Source organism: Pollachius pollachius, assembly GCF_949987615.1.
Source record: "Pollachius pollachius genome assembly, chromosome: 8".
Classification (NCBI taxonomy): domain Eukaryota; kingdom Metazoa; phylum Chordata; class Actinopteri; order Gadiformes; family Gadidae; genus Pollachius; species Pollachius pollachius.
Window position 1 is genome coordinate 14,564,425 of NC_136941.1, and position 22,553 is coordinate 14,586,977.

The 22,553-nt window shown below is 48.2% G+C and overlaps 1 protein-coding gene across 1 annotated transcript; it reads left to right on the plus strand.

The window, feature by feature from the left end:
• Nucleotides 1-537: 537 nt before the first annotated feature.
• On the plus strand, nt 538-21,550 carry LOC307079627 (glutamate receptor-interacting protein 2-like; the record flags this gene model as incomplete). The annotated part of the gene is made up of 24 exons (XM_079742067.1): nt 538-577; nt 3,263-3,346; nt 4,340-4,475; nt 5,821-5,966; nt 6,729-6,812; nt 6,949-7,024; nt 7,903-8,048; nt 9,451-9,601; nt 9,722-9,891; nt 11,901-12,044; nt 12,655-12,816; nt 13,436-13,622; nt 14,918-15,063; nt 15,227-15,307; nt 15,726-15,789; nt 16,535-16,680; nt 17,111-17,255; nt 17,522-17,661; nt 17,802-17,984; nt 18,075-18,228; nt 18,840-18,948; nt 19,331-19,555; nt 20,902-21,048; nt 21,356-21,550. 24 exons carry the CDS (start codon nt 538-540, stop codon nt 21,548-21,550), a joined length of 3,261 nt encoding a protein of 1,086 aa, XP_079598193.1.
• Nucleotides 21,551-22,553: the final 1,003 nt, after the last annotated feature.

Consider the following 22,553-nt stretch of genomic DNA (forward strand, 5'->3'; position numbering starts at 1 on the left):
TGTGTGAGAGAGGAGTTGTATCCTAGCCCTCTGTGGGAGTACGATAGTGAGTGAGTGGAAATAGGAATGATTCATCCTCTGAGACCAGATGAGCGACCAGTAAGATTGCCCCTAGAAAAGCAACACATCGAGATGGAGAGAATGGGTCCTATTTGACCCACTTTTGATTATTATTAAAGAACACCGTTACTTACAAGAAGAGAGTCAGGATTTACTTTTAAGGAAGAGGAGAAAACATTGACCACGTTGATTCTTTGTCCATCTATCTTCTTTTTTTTAAGTGAAAGGCTTGAAGATAAACTACTGAACTGTTGACCGGAGGAGAATCCTTTCTTCAGCTGCAAACAGTCAAAGAGAATGTTGCTGTTTGATCAGATGGCAGAGGACAAGGAGGTGTCTTTGCGGTTTTCTGTAAGAGGCTGAGACTTTGCTTGCCTTGGAACATCTTTCGTCTTTGTTTTGTTTCTCTTTTTATTTTTCTCCAGTGGAGCTAAGCTCACGACCCTGAACAAAAAAGCCAACAACTGTACTCCAACCATGCTGTGTGGTCTTAGGAGAGATCCAAAGAGCAGCATTGGTAAGCCCACCACTTCCATGCTTACAGACATGCTTCTAGGGGGCTGCTATTCCCCACAAGAGTAAAGGCTCCCAGGCAGATTGTCACTGTCTTTCAAACGGAGTGGTGCCAACAGTGTTTCAAACATTCAGAGGATGGGAACAACATCTACCAGTGCAGCAAATTCTGGCCAAGAAGCATTATTGAATTATTATCTTATATTATGTATATATATATTTTTATATATATATTACTGTCATGTCGTCAATTGCATGCAAGTCAGATCATTAGTATACTGATGTAAAAATGTATACAGTTAAGAAAGTAATTTATTCAAGAAACATGACACTGGAAAAAAAAGACCTAGTCTAGAGTTTAGACGTGTGGGCTCATTGTAATACCTTGGTAGAGATTGATGTGCATGTGTGTTTGGATTGCACATGGGGAAGCATTGCCTTACAACTGCTGCAGCAGATGCCATAGGACTTTTGGCATCAGCTCCTCACAAGCTTCCCTGCCACCCCGATGTGGAACACATAAAAGCAATGCAAACTGGGTCTGGATGAGCGTGGTGTATAAATAAGGTTTAATATCTGAAAATAGCAATTTGATTTCATTGCCATTGTCAGCGCTGGCCCCAAATCTAACCTACATTCTGATTGGTTCCAAGAGGCATTCAGTGCCCTGAATTAAATCAGGAATTAATTGACTCTCCAGATATCTTATGAGATTGCCTCACATTTTTGTAAAGTCATTACAAGGCTTTGATACATCGTTTAGGCAGGCAAATGCGCCTCCACACATGATATTAGTGAGGCACAAATATAAATGGAACCAGGGCTGTTTATTATTCATATTCACCATGGTGGTTCTTCTAACCCTGCCTGTTGGAGTCACTCACTGCTATGGTTATGTTTTAAGACAGAGCGGAAGATGGCTGCAGAATGCCCTGGCGGTACAGTAGAGTGAAGTCACGTGCAGATGCATAGGGGCTGTGTGCGTAACCCAGAGCTACCGTCCCCTCACGACTTCAATGACAGCTGCTGGTCTATCAGGGCCCTCAGCAAGCTGTGTGATTACCATGCTTATGCCCAGCTCTATGTGACTTTAATGTGTCACTGTGTGTGTGTGTGTGTGTGTGTGTGCGCGTGCGCGCGCGTGTGTGTGTGCGCGCGCGTGCGCGCACGTGTGTGTGTGCACGCGTGTGTGTGTGCACATGCGCACCAGTTAATGCATGTGTTTAGGGGGTGAGTGTGTGTGTCTGTGTGTGTTTGTGTGTGTGTGTGTGTGTGTGTGTGTGTGTGTGTGTGTGCGTGTATCTGTGTGCACATGCACACTGGTTAATGCATGTGTGTATGTGCTTGTGTGTGTGTGCATTTCTCTAAGCAGCTGTAGTTGACATTTCCAAGGATGTGTTTAAAGGGTTTTTGAATTACCATAGTATGCATTGGTATATGTCATGTGCTTGGATCCCACATGTACATGCTCTACCGGATTGAATTACATAACTGTAATGGACCTCTTAATGGCGCATACTTGATACTTGAAGCTGTGTATGGATCATGAACATCAATCCTAAACACTACATGTTGAAGGATTGCAGATAAGTGGACGCAGGGCCAGGCATCTCGCTTTTCTACTGCTTTTTTACTATGATTACGCAGTTGAAGAATTCAGAAAGAAGGTTTTGCGTGGAATGCTACATAATTTATGATGTGTTTCCATGAATTGAGCCATCTCTCCCAATACATCAAAGTACGGCAAAAAAAATTGGAATCTGAAAGTATATATTTGGCAGGGAATTTGTTTTCATTTTTTGACTGGGAGATGACGGAGAAATTTGGTAAAATAAACCAAAATTATTTTTTGAATAAATGTATAATATTTATAATATCCACACTGCAAAGCACAAGAGAAACCTTCAATATAGTAAATACAGGGTTTACTTAACATTTTAAACATGTAAACCCATAGCACACCCTGTGTGGCAAAAGCACCCGCATCTTAAAAAGGTGGGGGTGCTGGCTGAATCCTTCAATTTTGAAGATGATATTCAAACACTAAGGATGCAAGCTGAAAAGGTAATCTTCCGTGGACAGGATTAACGAAGTGCCACGTCAGATCCCCCATCGCAGGGACTGCTGACATGCTCCAGGAGCTTTATTAACAGGTCTGTGTGGCCAGCCCATGGTTAGTCCTAATCTAGGGCCAGCCCCAGTGCTGTGGTAGAAACGCAGCTGAAAAAAAACAGAATCAACCATTTTCCCTGCAGTGCAGATTAAACCACTCTTCGTTTTTTTTAGTAACAGCTGCTGCAAATGACATGAAAATGATTATTTTCCCTCTACGCTCAGAAAGCCCATTAAGCACATGCTGGTCCTTCCTCAGAAGCATTCCCATGGTTTAGTAGTCACATAAATCAAGCCGTCGCGGAGCAAGTCTTGTGTTAAATTAACAGTTTCCCAGGGTCTCCCCCTCGGACTGAGAGGGGTCGCTTTAACTCTTGACCCCCCTCCTGTACGCCCGTCGGCGCACCTCCAGGCTCGAGAGTTGGGGTGGATGGAGGGCAGTCCTCCTAATGGAGGGCTGTGCGGACTGGAGGATGGCTCCTGATACCCGTTCAGCTTTGTGTTTGCACCGTGCTGCTCCTAGGACACGGGCTCTCCACTCTGTTCACCCACAGCCATGTTCCTCTTCTCTCCTCAGACGATGGGCCCTACTCCAAGGGAGGCAAGGACTCTGGGAGCGGGGACCACCACAGCCATGCCTCCCAGAGACGCAGCCTCACAGGTACGGCCTCGTTCCCACCCTTCCCTTACTGGATGAGGTTAAATAACGCCTTGTGCACAGTTCTTAACTTGAAAGGAGACTTCACACAAAAGCCAACTAAATACGTTTATATTTTCCACACCAACACTGTTTTATTATCGGAGGTCTGATCAGTCAGTGCTGCTAGGCCCATTTCACCTGACTTGTTGGGATAAATAACAATAATAAGATATTATAATGATCTATGAGGTTGGTTTAGCTGTTTCCTAACCTCAGTGGCCACTCAAAAGGCTTCACAGTCAATAACTAGCACGTTGGAGGCAGTTAGGCTTAGCTGCCTTGCTCAGGGACACCTAACCAGTTTGCTAGCAGGAGCCATGGAATCGAACCGCCAGACCACCTGCTGTTTTCTCCAGACTGGCATGTTGCTTTATATATCTTGCAAACGCTGAGATGCGATGGAAAACTGCCTGTGTGGCACCCGCTGTCATTGTGAGTAAACTGCAGCAGCCTCCCACGGTGAACTTCACATACAGGATCTCACAGCCTAGCACAATGCGGCCCTTCCACCAGACAGAATGAGACCACGTCCACCGTCCACGTCAACCAGCCCCAACATCACTGTTTCAGGTGGAACCTCGCTGAACCTCACAGACCCTACTTAACAGACAAGCGTTGACTCTCCATCCATCCTCTAAAGTGGCTTATTTTGACGTTGTTTATTAGGGAAATCACTCTTTAACAAAGAACCCACGGAACGCCCTTCTCGTATCATTTGTTTTTTTGTTTGTTGTTGCTAAGTTCCCATTGTGCCATTCTCCACTCTCCATAACACATGGCACAAAAAACCGAAATCAAAACAGAAATCCTGATGAGAAAAGAAGAAAACAATCTGTGAGATGAAGATAAAATAAAAACAAAGGTGTTCTGTTCCAACGTCCCCGGGGAGAGCCAGCGATGTGGTGGCGATGTGCGGTGGTGGTGTGTGGCTGACTGTGTGTCTTCCCCTCGCAGAGGAGTACCGCGGGCTGACCACGGTGGACCTGATGAAGAGGGAAGGAAGTAGCCTGGGCCTCACCATCTCAGGGGGCTCCGACAAGGACGGCAAGCCCAGAGTGTCCAACCTACGGGCAGGTGGGCTGGCTGCCAGGTGAGATCTCTGCTCGCTGATGCGATCCTTATCGCCCTGGCAACCACACCACAGCGTGTTGTCTGGCCAAATTATGCGCTTTCCAAAACACACACACACACACACACACACACACACACACACACACACACACACACACACACACACACACACACACACACACACACACACACACACACGTGTGAGTATGTAGCGACACCTGCTTGGCCTAGCCGCGGGACGAGCGGTGTAGTGTTAGATCAAGCGTTCCACCATGCCCTGTTGGCCACAGGGGGCGTTACACAACAACGTGGGCTCCAGAGGAACAAATGAAGATAGCGGTAAAAAAAACATTTTATAAAACTAAAATATCATTTAAAAGTTGGGTTTGAAAATTTATACGACATTGCTCTTGCTGAGGGTTGCCTGACTCACCGGTGATGTTTAGCACTATCTTTAGCGGTTAAGTATTTTTAACCTTAGCCTATTTTACTCGAGATGGTTTCATTATGACTGAACACACCAGTCCTTCAGACAGAGTGCAGAGAGCAAGGGACAGTGACTAAGCAGCGTGTGACTCGTCATCAAATGACAGAATTTGTCTCCCATTTTATCTGAGCGAGACAGATAGTATATGTGTGTGTGGGTGTGCGGACGAACGCATGTGTGTGTGTGTGTGTGTGTGTGTGTGTGTGTGTGTGTGTGTGTGTGTGTGTGTGTGTGTGTGTGTCTGTGTCTGCGTTTCTGCTTTCGTATGTCTGTGACAAGAATAGAGAGATGAAAAGGGTGGGAGGGCTGTTGGATGTGTACTGATGATGTCATGCATGCACGCATGCCCCCGGTCATCGTTCTGATTGGCTGTGGCCCAAAGAGATGTTCTGAGGCCAGAAGGAAGGGCAGTACAGCCATTTCATCTGTATTCAAATGCAGGACGTGGATTCATAACATCAATATGTGCAACTGTGTGCAAAACCGGGTTTGTAGAGCTTCTCCAGAAGTGGGTCAGCACATATGTATATGTGTATATGTATCCATTTAAATAAAATCTCCAACTGACATTTAGGGACATCGCCCTAACAATACGCTCTAGATATGAGGCCATTTGAATCAAAAAACAATTAGATAGGTAGATATTGGTTATTATAATAATAAGGCTATTATATGTGTGGCAGTTACCACCGACCCTTTCAAAAAAGTTGAGATAGAGAGTAGACAGTTTTGTAAACAGTAGACAGACCTCTCCGTCGCTGGTTATTACCTGTCCATCAGGGTATGTGGGTGGGCATGACAACATTTGGAACAACATTGTGTTCCCCGATTTAAATGAGTTGGCCTCGCCTCAAAGTCCCTCTGGGTTTCTCCGCAGAAGCGACCAGCTGAACGTGGGAGACTACATCAAGTCTGTGAACGGCATTAACCTGTGCAAGCTGCGGCACGACGAAATCATCAGCCTCCTGAAGAACATCGGAGAGCGCGTGGTACTGGAGGTTGAGTACGAGCTGCCCCAGACCGGTAGGTGGGGCTGGGGGTGTATGGGGCTGTGTTGCTGGTGTTTTTGACGGACGTGTCCATCCGCGCTAATGTAACCAAGAGTGGGCGATGCGCAGACAGTTGTGGTGTTCTGTGTCGTGTCTGTTGAACACAAGCACAAGTGGGCCACTTTAATTATATGAGGTGCTGGGGTTGGATGGCAGATTAGGTTGCCTGCCGATTTTTAAACCCTGGAACCAGGCTTCAACACGAGCCCTAGGCTTAGCTCGACTTGAAACTGGATGATCTCAATGCTTGGTTTAATGGGCAAAATGTCAAGCCTCTCCATCCATTCAAACCATAATCTTAATGCAGAGTATGTTTTCCACATAGAAGGACCTCCCTACAGCTACCCTGCAACTGAGATTGATATATCAAAACTATAAAACATGACTTTGGTATTATGAAACAAATGACTTCAGAAGCAGTTCCATGGAACTTTTGTGTGATATACGACAGTGTCTAACGTCTACACTGTACTTAAAGAGCCAGTGCATCCAAAACCATTTTTTCCTCTTTTTTTTGTCTTGTCAACATAGTTATCTATGACATTTTAACACTTTTATATCACAGTGATCAAAATGTATCTGAGGGATAACTGGCTCTTTAAGGTTTTAGGTTGAGGAGAAAGATACAGACTTGGCATTTCATCCTGTACATTATGTCTAAAATAACCGAAGTAGAGTGGACAAAGGGTAGCTGTGTGCTAAGTGCTCAACTGCTTTGTCCTCTCCTATATATTAGTCCAGAACCCTTCGGGGATGCTCACCAAGACGATAGAGGTCTGCTTACACAAGGAAGGGAACAGCTTCGGATTCGTCATGAGAGGTAGGAGGCATTGGAAACATGGGATGGCTTACAATGGGATGTGTGCACTATATACACCCAAACTCCTTCCATTCTTCCTGTGGTACATCAAACCTAGTTCCATGTCATTGCATAACAGATCTCCAATGTCTTTCAGGGGGCTTCCATGAAGACTGGCACAGGTCTCGCCCACTGGTGGTGACTTATGTTAGGCCCGGTGGTCCTGCTGACAGGTGAGGACAAAAAGAGACTGTCTGTGGATGTTGCTGTATGTACCTGTTCGTATCTGTATGTTACTGTATGCACCTGTATGTATCTTTATGTTACTGTATGTACCTGCATGTATCTGTGTCCTCCGATATGTTACTGTATGTACCTGTGTGTATCTGTGTCCTTCTGTATGTTACTGTATGTACCTGTGTGTACCTCTATGTACCTGTGTCTATCTGTTTCCTGTATGTTTCTGTATTTACCTGTGTAAACTCCCACGTGAACACAGATATTGTGTGTGCATTAATGAAGAGGAGTTAGATCATGCTACATTAGGCCGCTGCTGTGTTCACTAACGCTATGCTAAGCAGTTCTACGACATATTGCATATTCTGCAAATCATACAAGGAAGCAAATAGCGATATTCACTCGATTTTTTTTCTGTCAAATAATCAAAAAGTATGTTAAATGACAGCAGACATCCTGAGGCCCATGATGTTCTTCGCATTTCACATTGAAACATCTCTGACTCAAACCGTTTGCAAATTCACCACACATGCCCCCTGAGAAGTGACCTAATTTTTGTGGAATTATTTGGTAATAATCTTTACTATGATTTTATGGAATTCCATGTGAATATTATTTATGGCACTTATTTCTACTGCTTTGACCACTTTTACACCTACAGCACTCTCTACTCCATCCATATTTATACGATCCCTTCTCTCTTCATTCTTTCTTTCTTAAATTATTTCATTCTCTCTCTTTCTTTGTTTGCTTGTTTCTCTCGCTTTCTTTCCTTCTTTCTTTCATTCATTCCTTCACTCTCTTTTTTTCATTCCTGTTTGTTTATATCTCCCTCCCTCCCTCCCTCCCTCCCTCCCTCCTCCCCCTCCTCCAGGGAGGGCACGCTGAAGGCAGGCGACCGCGTGCTGAGCGTGGACGGGCTGCCGCTGACCAGAGAGAAGCATGCCGACGCCCTCACCGCCCTGATGCAGAGCAGCCAGGAGGCCCTGTTCCTTATAGAGTATGACGTGTCCGTCGTGGGTGAGCACACATGCATACGCACATGCACACAAACACGCAGGCCCACACACACACGCACATGCACACACGCAAAACCCCATATGTATGCATGTAGTCGCATTCATGCATGTTCACACATACACCCATACCCAAACACACACAAGCACACACTCCAACACTCACACACATGTACATTGACATACACATGCACATGCACACTAAAGCATACAGACTCACACGCATATTCTGTGGGGGAGTGAACTCCCATGGTAGGCTCTGTCTCAGGGGTGAACCGTGGTGGTTTAACCCCACGGGAGAGAGGATTGAGTGTTAGTGTTGGAGACGCAGACCAGGAGGAGGCGGCTTCGGAGCCCAGGGGGGCCCAGCGAAATGCCGGCCCCCCCCAAGACCTGGTGAGGCACGTTGTGTGTAGCATGATGGTGGTCCTAATTGAGGTCATACGTGCTATGAAGGGAGCTTTGAATAAATGACGTGTGACTGTATTAATAGGATGTGCTGGAGAGGAATGCAGCCTGGCACTGGAAAAGGTTAATTGCTGATTTGAACTTTTAAACATGCACAGAGAGAGAAGCAACTTTAATGCGGCAGTAGAGGATGGAATTGCATTAAGTCAGGAATCTGTGTAGGGATAGTTTCGTAGAGTGTTTGCATTCCAGCCACGAGGTTCTAGTTTCGAATCCCTACGTCCGCAGTCTGCCTGTGTGGGTCTTCAAGCAACATTCCTTACTCATACCTGCTTCTTCGTGACGTCGGAATTCAATGTTGCTTTGCTATGAATATGTCAGATAACATTGCTCAAATCAAATCTGCGTGTGAAATGTGTTGCATGTGCGACCAGATATGCATTTATGCGTGTCTGACCCCCCAGTGAGGTAAAGCTAGGCATGAGTAGGGTGTGTAGTCTCAGCTGTTCTCTCTATCCCTAAATCCTAGTTATCGCTCAAGGTCCCAGGGGGCAGGAGAGCTCTCCTAGCTGCTCAGTCACAGCCAGCTCTCAGTCGCACACCCACAGATCTTTAGGATTCTGTCTTATCCTCTGAATATCATATCCACAGCACACCTTTCATATATCAACTCATACAGGGGCTTAAAGATTGCTTCGTCCGCATAACTCCCTTCCAGATGAAACCGTGTACAGTGTTCAACCATGAACCATTCTAATAATATTGGTCTATTATCTATGGCAATAAAGTATATACAAATATAATCTATCTTATATAATATATAATATAATATACAAACAAAAATAACAATAGTATGGCTTGCTTTGCAACCACACTACTAAAAAGCCACAGCTTCTGATAGTGAAAGAGCCAACATAGTGATAAGCGTTCAGTGAAACCCTGACCCTGGTTGCATAAAACCAACCCGCAGCACTCCTCCGCTCTCTGTCTCCCTCCAGAGGCAGTGCAGCAGGCGTCGGGCCCCCTGCTGGTGGAGATAGCCAAGGGCCCCTCCAACGCCGGCCTGGGCATCAGCCTCAACACCGCCGTGTTCAGGAACAAACAAGTCATCATCATAGACAAGATCAAGGGCGCCAGTGTGGTGGAAAGGTAGATCGGACAGGGCCAGGAGACATGTGACCGGAGACATGAACGGTGAACACAGATCCCCTTTCACCGGGAAACCACGACCTGACGTCCTCCGACATGCTCCTGTCTCTCCCTGTCAAGGTGCGGCGCGCTGCATCTGGGCGACATCCTGCTGTCCATAGACGGCACCAGCACGGAGCACTGCTCGCTCATGGAGGCTACGCAGCTGCTGGCCAGCACCGCCGACGTGGTCAAGCTAGAGATGCTCCCGGCCAATCAGAGCAGACTTCCCATCAGGCCCCAGGACACGGGTAATATATGGCATGCGTTTTATTGTTTAATCCAATTTTTGTATTTTATTATATAATTCCCTTCATTTATTTGTTAGTTTTCCTTAAAAAAAAAGGATTGGACTCACTATATATATTTTTTTTCTCATACACTTTTCCCCTTTAATTTACTAGGTTTGAGCCAAGCTTTGCTGAATGAATGCCTGCTGTAGCGAAAACATTAGAATACAAAATAAAATTAATAATAAATAAACGTATGAAAAACATAGCACTCACCTGAAAGTAAATGCAGCTCATACTTCGTAGTGCAGCGGCTGCTGAACAGTAGGGATTGATCAAGTAATCTCAATCTATTTATCTTAGTTAGGAACATACGGGTGGTCCTGCATGTGAGGAAGTTAATTAAATTTGAGTGTTTCCTTCTGAACACACAGAGACAGGTGGCCTGTGTATAGTCTATATTTTTTCCCGGAGCCTTGTATACTTTCTACTTTACCATCATGATGAACGGGGACGTTTTTAAGGAACATTAATATAAGGAGCAGTTCTCCATGGAGATTGTTCTCAATAAATACTATTTTTTATCGTTACAAATGTAAATGTCTGTGAAAAGATGACTCTGTGGTATCTGTTTTACACTGCAACTGAACTGTCTCAGAGAGAAAAATTGTGAAATCTATTCATCCCATCTATACCTCTTTAAAAGCCGAATTGAATAAGGACATCAGTTTTTGAGCGTGGGTTGAATTAGATGATGATCTCCAGTCTTCATTCCTCCCAGGATTAGACGACACGATAATCACAAAGATGCCATTTGTGTCTCTCCTCTGAGGGATTTCGTACAACTGTTAAGGGCTTAGCAGTTAGTGTGGCTTGTTGGTTTTCTCTTGTGCGTTGCTGATAGACAACATTATTTCTTGGAGAGACTCCCTTAGGTGAGCTTAGCGTAAGCTGATAGAGGCGTGCTGTTCGAGTGAGTCCATTAGAAACAGCCAGGAGAGGGTGGTGATGGTGGTGGAGGTGGTGGTGCTGGTGGAGGAGGAGGAGAAGGAGGAGGAGGAGGAGGAGGAGGAAGCTTGGTCATGTGTTCTCACTGCATTTACTCGAGATTAACCTGGTACCCAGAATACGGCGGCACACAGCCTGCTTCATGCATGTTTCTTCCAAAGCCTTTCCATGGAAATGAGTTGTGGGGAGATTAGCCGCCATGCTAACGAAGCGGCAGGGATTACTGTCACATTTAACTTCCTGTGACACATTTAGATCCCAGAGAATTTGCGTTTCCTAGCACATTATTTAGGTGCACGCCATGGCTCAAAGCTTCCTTATTCTAAAGACATGCAGAGTGCATATTGAAATACTCTTAGGTGTGATAAAGGTGTTACATTTCCTCCTGAAAAACTGAAACGATTCAAGGCCAGCAGAAACAATATTCAGCAAAGGAAGGCTATTTGCTTCTATTCAGCAGTGAATAGCCAATAAATTGAGAGGGCAGACTCCTGCATTTAACATCAATCAAGCTTTCAGCTGTGGCCAATCAAGGTGGTGAAAACAGGCCACTTCCTTTTGTCTGCTCATCATGGTGGTCACATTGGCTCTTGCGCACAACAATAACCCCATGTCCGCCGTTCACAGCACGCTGGCTCTCTGGGGGCCTCCTGACTCGTATGCAAATGAGGTTCTGAAAATGATGGCCAATTTGCACTTAGCGTTTCTGGCATTTAACAGTAAATGTAAGAACCTTCACCACCACCCTGCTTTTTACTCTTGTGTCAGATTTTCCGATGCTAATCACAAATATAGCACTAACACAAGGATTCTGATCGGGTGTACCATGACGAGAACATTAAATATCAATTACTCTGCTTGGAATTATCCCCTGGGCTTTTGTTAGCTGTGGTGTATATTTAGACGACAGGATTTCATGGTTGTTTTGTTTTTTTTACGAATTCCGTAAAGACGGGACGGGGGGAAATGGAGATGAAGACGGCCTCAATGCATTGAGTCTCTCTCTTGTTGTTGTTTTGTAGTCAAAGTGCAGAAGAGCAACCATCATCACTGGGACCAGAGCTACTGCCCCCCTCCTCCTCTACCTCCTTCTCAGCAGCATACGGGCCACGGGAAGCCATGGAACAGCCCGAGCCACGCACACAACCACCAGGACCACTGCAAATGTAAGTTATGCCATGTGACGTGCACTGCTGCTGGCTACACACAAACACACACGCACACGTACGCTCATGCGCGCGCACACGCACGCACACACGCACGCCTGCACTCACGCACACCCCATTGTAGGGGAAAGACCTTTTTTCTTTCAGCCCATCAAGGGGAATTATTTCCAGTAGGTTTACTCCTCCTAACATCAGTCACCATATTTTTGTGTGTGTTTGTGCATGTGTGTGTGTGTGTGTGTGTGTGTGTAGGTGTGTGTCAGCTCGTGTGCAGGAGGTCATGTTCTGACGCTCAGATGTATGATAGATAGATGACGTCAGCAACCTACCTAGTGGCCTGAACCTACTGGCAGATCTACCTACCATACATCTGCGTGGACACTCCCACTTGTGTGATGTCACTAAGGGGTTGATTGTGAAACGGCTCGTCAACACTGCACCTGGTGGTGAAAGAGGGGGTCCTTTAAGCGAGAGGAGGTTGGGTTTTATTTCATGCATTCGGGTCTGCCTTAAGCGTTCTTTAGCTCGTGTCGGAGGGTGTGTGGGTGTATTTAGGGGTGGGGGGGGGGGGGGTCTTGATGTGTGTGACGGTGAGTGTGTCTCCTTCCAGCTCTGGTGAGCGGTGGCTTCTCCCCTTCCTCCACAGTCACCTCCGGGTTCAGCAGCCAGGGCAGCAGCAGCCTGCCCTGCCCCGCGCCCAGCCTGGCCCCCGGCAGCCCCCGCGGCTCCACGGGCAAGAGACGGCACCGCACCAAGGACCACAAGAGCTCCCGTACGATGGCTAAGACAACCTGCCCCTCTCTGCTACCACTCTAGTGTGGGGGGCCCTTCCCTTCTGGGAATGGCTGTTAAAAGAGATTACTGCTCGTCCTCTTCCCCTTCTCCCACCCACCTTGACGTGTTGTCGGATCTGACCCATCGCAGATTTAAACCTGAGTGGCGTCGCGCTGATGTATCTCATGACTCATTCTCCGCCCCCCCCCCCCCTCTCTCTGTCACTCGTCCTTTACATGTCTCTCGTTCTCTTTCCGTTCTCTCCATCTTTTCTCTGCCCACAATCCCGCTCTCTTGCCTTATTTACTGTTTTTAAATCTCACACTCTCAGTCTCTTTCTGTCTCTCTCTTGTCCCTCACTCCGTCTCTGTCTCTTTCGCTCTTTCTCTGTCACTCTGTCTCTCTCGCTGTCTCTCTGTCTATCTCTCTGTCTCTCTCTCTGTCACTCTGTCCCTTTCTCTGTCTCTGTCTCTTTTTCTCTCTGTCTCTTTCTCTCTCTGTCTCTCTCTCTGTCTCTGACTGTCTCTCTGACTCTCCATCTCCCTGTCTCTGTCTCCGTCTCTCTATCTCTGACTCTCTCTTTCTGTCCCTCTGTCTCTCCCTCTTCTCTCCCCTAGTGTCTCTGGCGTCCAGCTCGGTGGGCCCGGGTGGGCAGGTCGTCCACGTGGAGACCAGCGAGGTGGTCCTGCGGGGGGATCCGCTCACGGGCTTCGGCCTGCAGCTGCAGGGGGGGGTCTTCGCCACCGAGGCTCTGTCGGCGCCCGCGGTGGTCCGCTTCATCGAGCCCGACAGCCCCGCCGAGAGGTAGCGCACACACAGACGACCACACACACACACACACACACACACACACACACACACACTGTGGGCCCCCCCTCAAAGAGTCAGGCACACATGAGTACACAACGGGGTCACCTTGAACTGTGTGGAGTGCAGCTGGACCTTGAGGGTCCCGTGGCGGATCATCCCAAGCTCCACTGCATCTGGAAATGACATCACGGTCGTTAACATGGTGCACCGAAGGGGCTCTCCATCGCTGATCAGAACAGCTACGCTTCTGCACGTGCTGAGCTCTTGATATCAGACGCTATTACCAGCTCCCAGGGCAGGGTGATGGAGTAGGATAGGGACAGCGTAGTTGCTAAGGTGGATGACTCCCGGCCAAAGAGGTACTGGGTTCGATTCCCGATCTCCACAACCCCACCCAGAGGCATCCTTAATGACCTGTGCATCTGTCACTGTGGACGTCTCTTGGCATGAACCTTGTCTGCAAAATCATTTGAAATAGCCTTTGTGTGCAAAGTGTGTGCAAATCTCCTCATTTAGCCTTCCCCAACCGCGGGTGAATCGAGCACTGCATTATTGATGAGGCCTAGTTATGTGCTGATCCTGGCGTTGTGTTCGGGGAAATCCCCCCCCCCCCCCCCGTTTTGCAAATATTGATCAAAGACGACATGACACAGGCTAATGAGAGGCGGCGGCGGCGGCGGCCGAGCCAGTGTGTCACGACGAGCCAAAGCCGCGCTGCCGTGGTGTAGCCCCCCTCCCCCCGTTTTACACAGTTAATGATAATCCCCCTCTGGTGGTGACAGATCACCCCATCCCCTTGGGAATGTCATATGAATTAGCCAGAGTCCCCCAGTGACTCCAGTAGAGCATGCTGTTGTGATGAGGCCCCCGCTGCAGGCCCCTCAGGTTAATGGATGTCTCGTCCTGTTTGACGGGGCCCAGTGTGTTGTTGTGGTTGTTTGTTGTGTCTGTGCAGTTAAAAGGTTGAGTGGGTGGGAATGGCGGTGTTTGGTCTGTGGATTGGCTCTCAGCACGGTGGGGTTGAGTCAGGTCGGTTTCTATCGGGTTGATGCAGCCTGTTGAATCATAGCGAATCATAGTCTTGCCGGGTGAGGATATTGGTCGAGGATACGGTTTGAACCAGTAACACGCTGGGGTTTGGCCAGTATAACTCAACTCTCTTAAAGCCGGGTTCTCGCTCTTACATGCTTAGGGTCAGATACATTTATTGGAAAACGAATCAAACATGCGTGTCCAGTATGAATGTGCATGGTGCCCCTGTGTGACCCATGCCTGTGGTCTGTGTGAAGGTGTGGGCTGCTTCAGGTGGGGGACAGACTGCTGTCCATCAACGGCATCCCCACGGAGGAGGGCACCCTGGAAGAGGCCCACCAGCTGCTCCGAGACGCCGCCCTGGCCAACAAGGTCACTCTGGATCTGGAGTTTGACGTGGCAGGTAATACATCTCACCTTGTATAACATGCGTCTTCCATTTGTCTTAAATAATGCGAGCTGCATCCTCTATTGTAAAAAAAAAAAAAGGTAGAAATTTGAATTTTGTATATATTTTTTCACCTGCTATTCCAACGTTATTTCTTTGTCGCTGGTGTCGTTCTCAGAGTCGGTGGTTCCCAGCAGTGGCACCTTCCACGTTAAGCTCCCCAAGCGGAGAGGGGTGGAACTGGGAATCACTATCAGCGGTAGGTGAAAATGCACACCAGGGGGCAGTCTAGCTCAACTTTTCTTTTCTTTTTTTAAACCAGACTGAATGGTCATTCCGTGTACTAAGTTCCTCTCCCTAATCTCCTTTCTGAGAATCTCTATTTTGTTTGCCCTGAAATCCCTGTCTGAGTATTGTAGCCTAGTTTAGAGAAATTCTATTTTCACTCCACCGGCATTACGTATTTTAGCGTCCCACTCTCTGTGATGAGCATCAGACAATGGTCAATTGAAATGGGCTAAATTGTCAATATAAATGAATGCATAGGGCATAATGAAATAAACTGTATATCAAATTGTTTTCAATCGTTTCTCAGTGCTTGAAATAACAATATTAACAGTGTTTGTGTTTTATAAAGGAAGATGTAGGCCTACTAATAATAATTTATTTATTTTCAGCAAGCAAGAAACCAGACAAGCCTCTGATCATCTCTGACATAAAGAAAGGCAGCATAGCACACAGGTATTAATTATGAATAAATATATATCTATATGTGATGCGAGTATATATGTAATATTTTAAATTAGCAATACGTATTCTGTTGGTTGCAATTTGCAACCTCAGCAGTAGATGCCATTAAATCACGCCTTTAAATAATGTTGTATTGAATTTAACATGAATTGGTGGTTAAACAAAAAACACTGCTTACCGAAGTAGAGCCTAAGACATCTATTATGTAATGATTGCATAAATAAATGTTTATCCCATGTGGTTATATGCTGAGCTAGTCACTGCGGGTCCTTGGTTTCTGTGGCACACTGCAAGTCACTCTTCTAAACCAGGAACTGAACCACATTTCCTCTGTCTGACTGGGGATTATTTATCAGGAACGAAATGAAACCATACCTTGCCCTCTGTATTATACAAGCCTAATTGGATTGAGCGGCCAAAACTGGATCAGTAGGACGAAGCAGCCACATTTACAGAGCGAGGGAGGGAGGGAGGGAGAAAATGGGTGAGAGCGAGGGAGAGATCTCTCTGTCGATTAAGGTAAGGTTAGGGTCACCCCCATCTCCCTCTCTCTCGCTCTCTCTCTCTCGCTCTCTCGTCTTCAGAAAATGTGCTAATTGGATTCACACCGTATGAGTCAGACAAATCCTGCTGCTGTGTTGTTGTGATCATCTTGTCCCCTTGTGTGTACGTCTGTGTGTGTGTGTTTGTGTGTGCGCGTTTGTGTGCTTCCCATGCCCATCATTCTGCCCGGCAGAACAGGCACCCTGGAGCCCGGGGACATGCTGCTGGCCATCGACAACGTGCGTCTGGAGCGCTGCACCATGGAGGACGCCATGCACGTCCTGCAGCAGGCAGAGGACATGGTGAAGCTGAGAGTGCAGAAGGATGAGGACAACATGGGTACGAGCCCAACCACCGACGCTGCTCAGAGAGAATAGAGACTCACCAAACGCTGACGACTCACACACTCATGGGGTGGAAGTGTAGTGGTCACCCGCCCATGGCTAAAAGGTTGTGGGTTCAAAGCCCGATGTACACGGCCTTGCGGAAGGCTGCTTGAGCAAGAGTCCGAACCCCTTACCTGCTCGTGAATGACATCTATAGTTCACACCGTCACCGCTGATTAAAGCGTCCACAAAATAGTAAATAGTTACTAATAATCAATATGATATTTCAGTATGTTCCCTAGCTATATTCATTCCACACCAACACATGAATACATTTAATCAGGATGATCAAAGGCGGATCCCAAGTGTAAACTATGAAGGACAGAGAGACCTGTGTCTTCACGGGCTGTTTTTGTTCCCCTTCCTCGTTTGGATGCGTTCAGACGAGCTGGAGATGTCGGGGTCCATCATCTACACGGTGGAGCTGAAACGCTACAATGGGCCTCTGGGCATCACCATCTCGGGCACGGAGGAGCCCTTCGACCCAATCGTGATCTCTGGCCTCACCAAGAAGGGTCTGGCGGAGAGGTGAGCACGTGTTGACCCCGAAGAGAGACGTCTAGGCCAGCTCAAAGAGTCGCCTGTGGCCTGGTTTGGAAACCTCAGAATGACTGTTCTGTTAAACGGCGCCATAAAGTGTAACAATAGCTCTTCCCTTTTTTATTTGCTGCCTCTCGCTGTGTAACAAGCAGCTGCTTTGTTGTTTGTTGTGTACTGAAGAAGAGCCCAAACAATGACTGGGTGACCACTGTCTGAGACTGCCCCCCCCCCCCCCCACTGTCTGTGTTTTGAAGGACCGGTGCCATCCATGTGGGGGACCGGGTCCTGGCCATCAACGGGGTCAGTCTGAAGGGGAAGCCGCTCAGCGAGGCCATCCATCTGCTGCAGATGGCCGGCGAGTCGGTCACGCTCAAAATCAAGAAGCAGGTGGACAGTACGTTGTCGCCGGCCCCTGGAGTTTATATCTGTCGGAGAAAGCCTCGATAATGTCCGTTCTGTATGTGTCCGGTAACATGAGGGGCTAGAGGGGCAGGGGTTCACCTCCTCCTCCCTCTTCTCCCGCCGCTTCCCCAGAGCGCGAAGCCCAGCAGTCTGTAGAGCAGACGGGGTTCCTGAGCGACCCAGAGGAGGACTTCCTGAACGACTCCCAGAAGGCCGGCAAGTGCTGTGAGGTCTATTCGGCCAACGTTCCCAGTATAGACTCGGCCATGAGCTCCTGGGACGGCTCCGGGTTCGATGCCGGATACTGTAGCCAAGGTGTGCTCATAAAAATAACAAGGGTTTTCCTCCAGGTTTTTTCTTCCTCCTATCGATTCTCATCAAATCGTTTTAATGTGATGTGATCAGGGACGTACCTCCACAAGGCGTCGGACCTGACGCTGAATCCCAGCGAGTGGCGGCGCACCAAACACAGAGGCAACGCCGGCAGCACGCAGCATCAGCACGCCACTGCCGCGTACGACCGCAGGTTCAGCGAGGAGGAGTGGGACAAGGGGCCCGGGTGAGAGCATGCGTCCAGCTGCTGTTGGGAGTTTCCTCCCTGTCGGCCATTTTTGTTTGTGGGGACAGCCTTCTAAGCCATGCTGCTTAACAGTAAATGGTGGCTTTGTGGGATAGTTATTATTATTGCGGATTTGCGATGGCTTTCTGAAGTTTCTTTGAAGTTTCTATTGAAAAGCGGATGGTTGGAAAAGTTTTTGTTCATCATTTATTCCCGACTGTCCTTTTTTTCTTTTATTTTTTCTCTCCTCTACTTTACTTACTGCCCTCAAGCTCTTTAGAATTCATTTATCTTGTCTACTTGCGGTCGTCTTTTTGTGTCTTTCTTCGCAAATCCTCTCCACAGAATCCCTTTTTTAGGGTCCAAGGACCCCTCAGCGCTGTATTTTGTTTGGGGGAGGCAATTCTTGGGTTTTATCGTTTACTTTTTCCACACGTAGGCTGTTACTCAAAGAAGAAAATTTTCATTTATTTGCTCCAAAAGAAAGCGACAACAATAACCCTTCATTGTGGTCCTGACTGAGGTTTTTTTTTAAATAAAAACCCACAATACCCAGTCAACTTCAGGACAGCAGGGGCTGCTCTCACATTTTGGTGCCTGCACCGTCACAGATTCGTCAGCCCCCCCGGCGCCCTCCCCCACCAGGGAGACAGCTTCTGGTCCCAGGCCCTGCAGGACCTTGAGACCTGTGGCCAGTCGGAGATCATCAGAGAGCTGGAGGTAGGCTGCCAGTCAGAACCCCCCCCCCCCCCAAACCATCTGCCTGGTCTCACTCTTTTATTCATAGGCCCCTGTCGGCCTAAATGACCGATGGGATGACGCGCTATGATAATCACCACAGTGCGTTAGCTCTTATTAACTCTGACAGGCCGGGGTTAAACGCCTCCTGTCCCACTGATCACCAAAGCCTCTTGTCCTACTGTCTTATATTTACATTGTTTGTGTGCACGCACGCGCCATTTCCACCCTCCTACCCTCCTCTCGCCCCCCCCCCTCTCTCTCTCTCCCTCCCTCTCTACACCGTCCACCCTTGACATTTTTTTGCTTACATACACTATCCACATGACCCCCTCCCCATGAGTCCCTCTCCTCCTCCCCCCAGGCCTCCATGACGAGCAGCAACCTTAGCCTGTACTTGGACGAGACAAAGTCCCACGAGGACTCTGTGTTCCAGACCACACTGAGGAGGGAGGGGCCCCGCGACGAGCCCAGGGCCAAGGGCTCCCTGGGCCGCTCCACCGGAGCCAGGCATGCCCCGGCTATGGCGAGCATGGGGAACGGAAGCCTATCCGAAAACTTGTCCCCCACCTCCCTGGAGCTGCACAAGGTACTGAGGAGGAACGCCAGAATGTGTTGAGAAGGTTGAACGCCTTTTTTGAAAAGGTTACACAACAAACGCTTTACCTTGTGGGTGAACACACTGACCTCCAAGCTCCCCCAACACTGGGCGGTTGGATTCTGATTAATCCACCGTCTACGTTGTACACCTAAAATGTCGTCTCACGAACAACAACTCAACATTCGCTCGTCGGTTACTTGGCAGCAAGGGTTATATATATTCAAATGTGGGAACCACATATCAACACCGCCATCGCTGGCTCGGTGAACACGGACCAAAGGAAGGGACATGGTGGTATCTGCCTTTCACCGCATTCTTAATCACCACCTGAGATTATTGTCCCGACAAGCACCTCCAGGGGGAATTCACCTCTTCTTTATTTATCATACGCAGTTTCCCTTCCATCCACCCGACTTATTTTACCTCAGCGCCTCCTCCCGTGTTCTGCCTGAGCACGCGATGCCCATCATCATCATCATCATCATCCTCCTCACTGCCGCGGTGGCGTAGAGGGACTCTTGTGTCAGGCCAGTCAGGACTTGCAGGGTGTTTACACGGCAGGAGACGAACGCAAGGACAACAGTCATTACACAGCATCTCTTCCCACAAGCCGCGGCTCTGAGTGTGTTTACCCGCTCTCCTCCGGCCACACGCTGCATCGATACACATCCTGGAGAGGCTCCGTGTTGCTGTAATTAAACCGCTGCATGCGATTTACTTTGGGGGCCGTTTAGTGGGATGTTGTTGTTGTGGTGGACGGCGGTCGTCACACAAGAGGCCCATTGGCACAGGAAGAAATATACATTGTAAAAAAGAGCCGGACAGCTTGATTTAAAAACACCGTCCTTGGCCTCGTGGTGAATTGCTAGTAAACCGTGATTAGGTTAGATAATATGGAGACAAACAGCTAACCGTATGAAAGCGTGTCCTTGGGAAAATATTTGTTTTGAAAGGAAGTAGAAACCGGTCTTCCCAGCAACGGACGACTTGCTGTTTTAATCCTTTTGTTTTCTACTGGCAAAAAGCATTAAGTTGTCTCCGGCGAGATCGCTATCCGCCTCGCTGCTCCCTGAGCCCTGGCGGTCACATGTCAACCTGTGGGGGCAGCCAATGGGGAGCATCCAATGTACTCACGGCCCTTCCAGTTGCCATAGTAGCCCCAGCGTGAGCTGACTGAAATGCGGCCCATGAATTTGCTCCTGTGAGGAGAGCCTGGGGAACAATGGCCTCTTGTGTCCCACGGGACCGTCTTCAAGCAAACCGTCCTCCGTGTGTGTGTGTGTGTGGGTGTGTGGGTGACCCTGAACCGTGTGTGTGACGGCCTCCTCCTCTAGGTGACCCTGAGAAAGGGCCGTGAGAGCTGTGACTTTGGCTTCAGCGTGTCAGACGGCCTCCTGGAGAAGGGGGTGTTCGTCAACATGATCCGTCCGGACGGCCCCGCGGACCAGGCGGGGCTGAAGCCCTACGACCGCATCCTGCAGGTGGCTTCTCTTTTTTGAAACGCGTCGCATGCACGTCTCTCTATAAGCTCATCTTTCTTATGTATTTATCTCTAGCGTTCCAGGGGTAGAGAGCGTACCATATAGGCTCAGTCCTGAACGCAGCGACCCGGGTTTGAATCCTGCCTGTGTTCGTTTGCTGCATGTCCCCCCCCCCCCCCCCTATCTCCCATACCTTCCTCTCTTTCTCACGCTATAATAAAGGGTTAGGAAAATCGTTAGAAAAGAAAGACGGGGTAGAGATTGCGATTAGAGTCCACTGTTGACCTCCGCTCCTCCCATCTTGCAGGTGAACTGCGCTCGGACCAGAGACTTTGACTGCTGCCTCACCATCCCCCTCATCATGGAGGCAGGGGACAGCCTGAGCCTGGTGATCAGCCGGAACCCATCGGGGCACGACAACGGGCTCCCGGACAGTTGTGAGGACCACTTCAACGCTGGGTTCTGCTTGCCTGAGCGCCGGTCCAACAGCGTGGCACTGTGACCAAGGTCAATGATCCCAGCAATAAACATTAGGCTTTTGGAATGCTTGGCCTAGCACAAAAACACAACACACACAAACACTCGCATGTGTACAGCCACATCCCCATCAAGCATGTCACGCACACAGGTTTTGAGTTTGTTGTTATTGCGCATTCAGCCCCCCCCCCAACCCCCACCTTTGCACTACTTACTCGCAGCTACACAGCAAATCAACATGCACAGAATGGTTTCTTGCACACATTTCTTCAATCACTCGTGTGTGTTACAGTTTAAGGCACTCGCTCACATTCACTCCTGCTTGTTCCAGAGCAGCCAGAGCCATCCCCTCGGAGGCAAAGCACAACACACACACACACACACAACACACGCACAACATTACATAACCAGGGATTCGTAGCTCCTGACTTAGCCGGGGCTAAGCACACACATCTCACATGCAAAACACGACTCAGGATGCATTTGAACACAACACGCACACTTTTCCCTCACAAAAGTCCCCAACCACTGTGTCTTTGATGGCTTTGCTTTGTCAGTTTGAGTCAGCAACACGCGCAGCGTTTTTTGGGACGTTTTACGACACAAGCCTCCTGGGTTCACACACCTGGGCACATCGTTTGATTTTTATTCTTTTATTTTTCTCCACCATTGTACAGGGGCACCACATGCACACTCGTGTAAGCCGGTGTTGTTTTTTTGTTCAGACTTCTTTCCTTCGAGCTCACCAATCCCTGTCACTTACCAAACGATCAAACATGGTGTGATCCAACCCTAAACATCCACGGAAATGGCAATGAGAATTAATGGCTTCCAAAGTTTGTTTGCGTTTTGCAGTTTTGTATTTTACACATCATCTTTGCCTTTTATGTTATTTAAAGCCATTTTCTCTCTTATTGATGTTTTGGAGATCAAAGTCTGTTTTTGATCATTTCAATCCTTATCCAAGTTTGGGTTTATGTAAACAGCTCCATGAGGCAATGCACCAGAGTGACCGGCCGTGACACTGA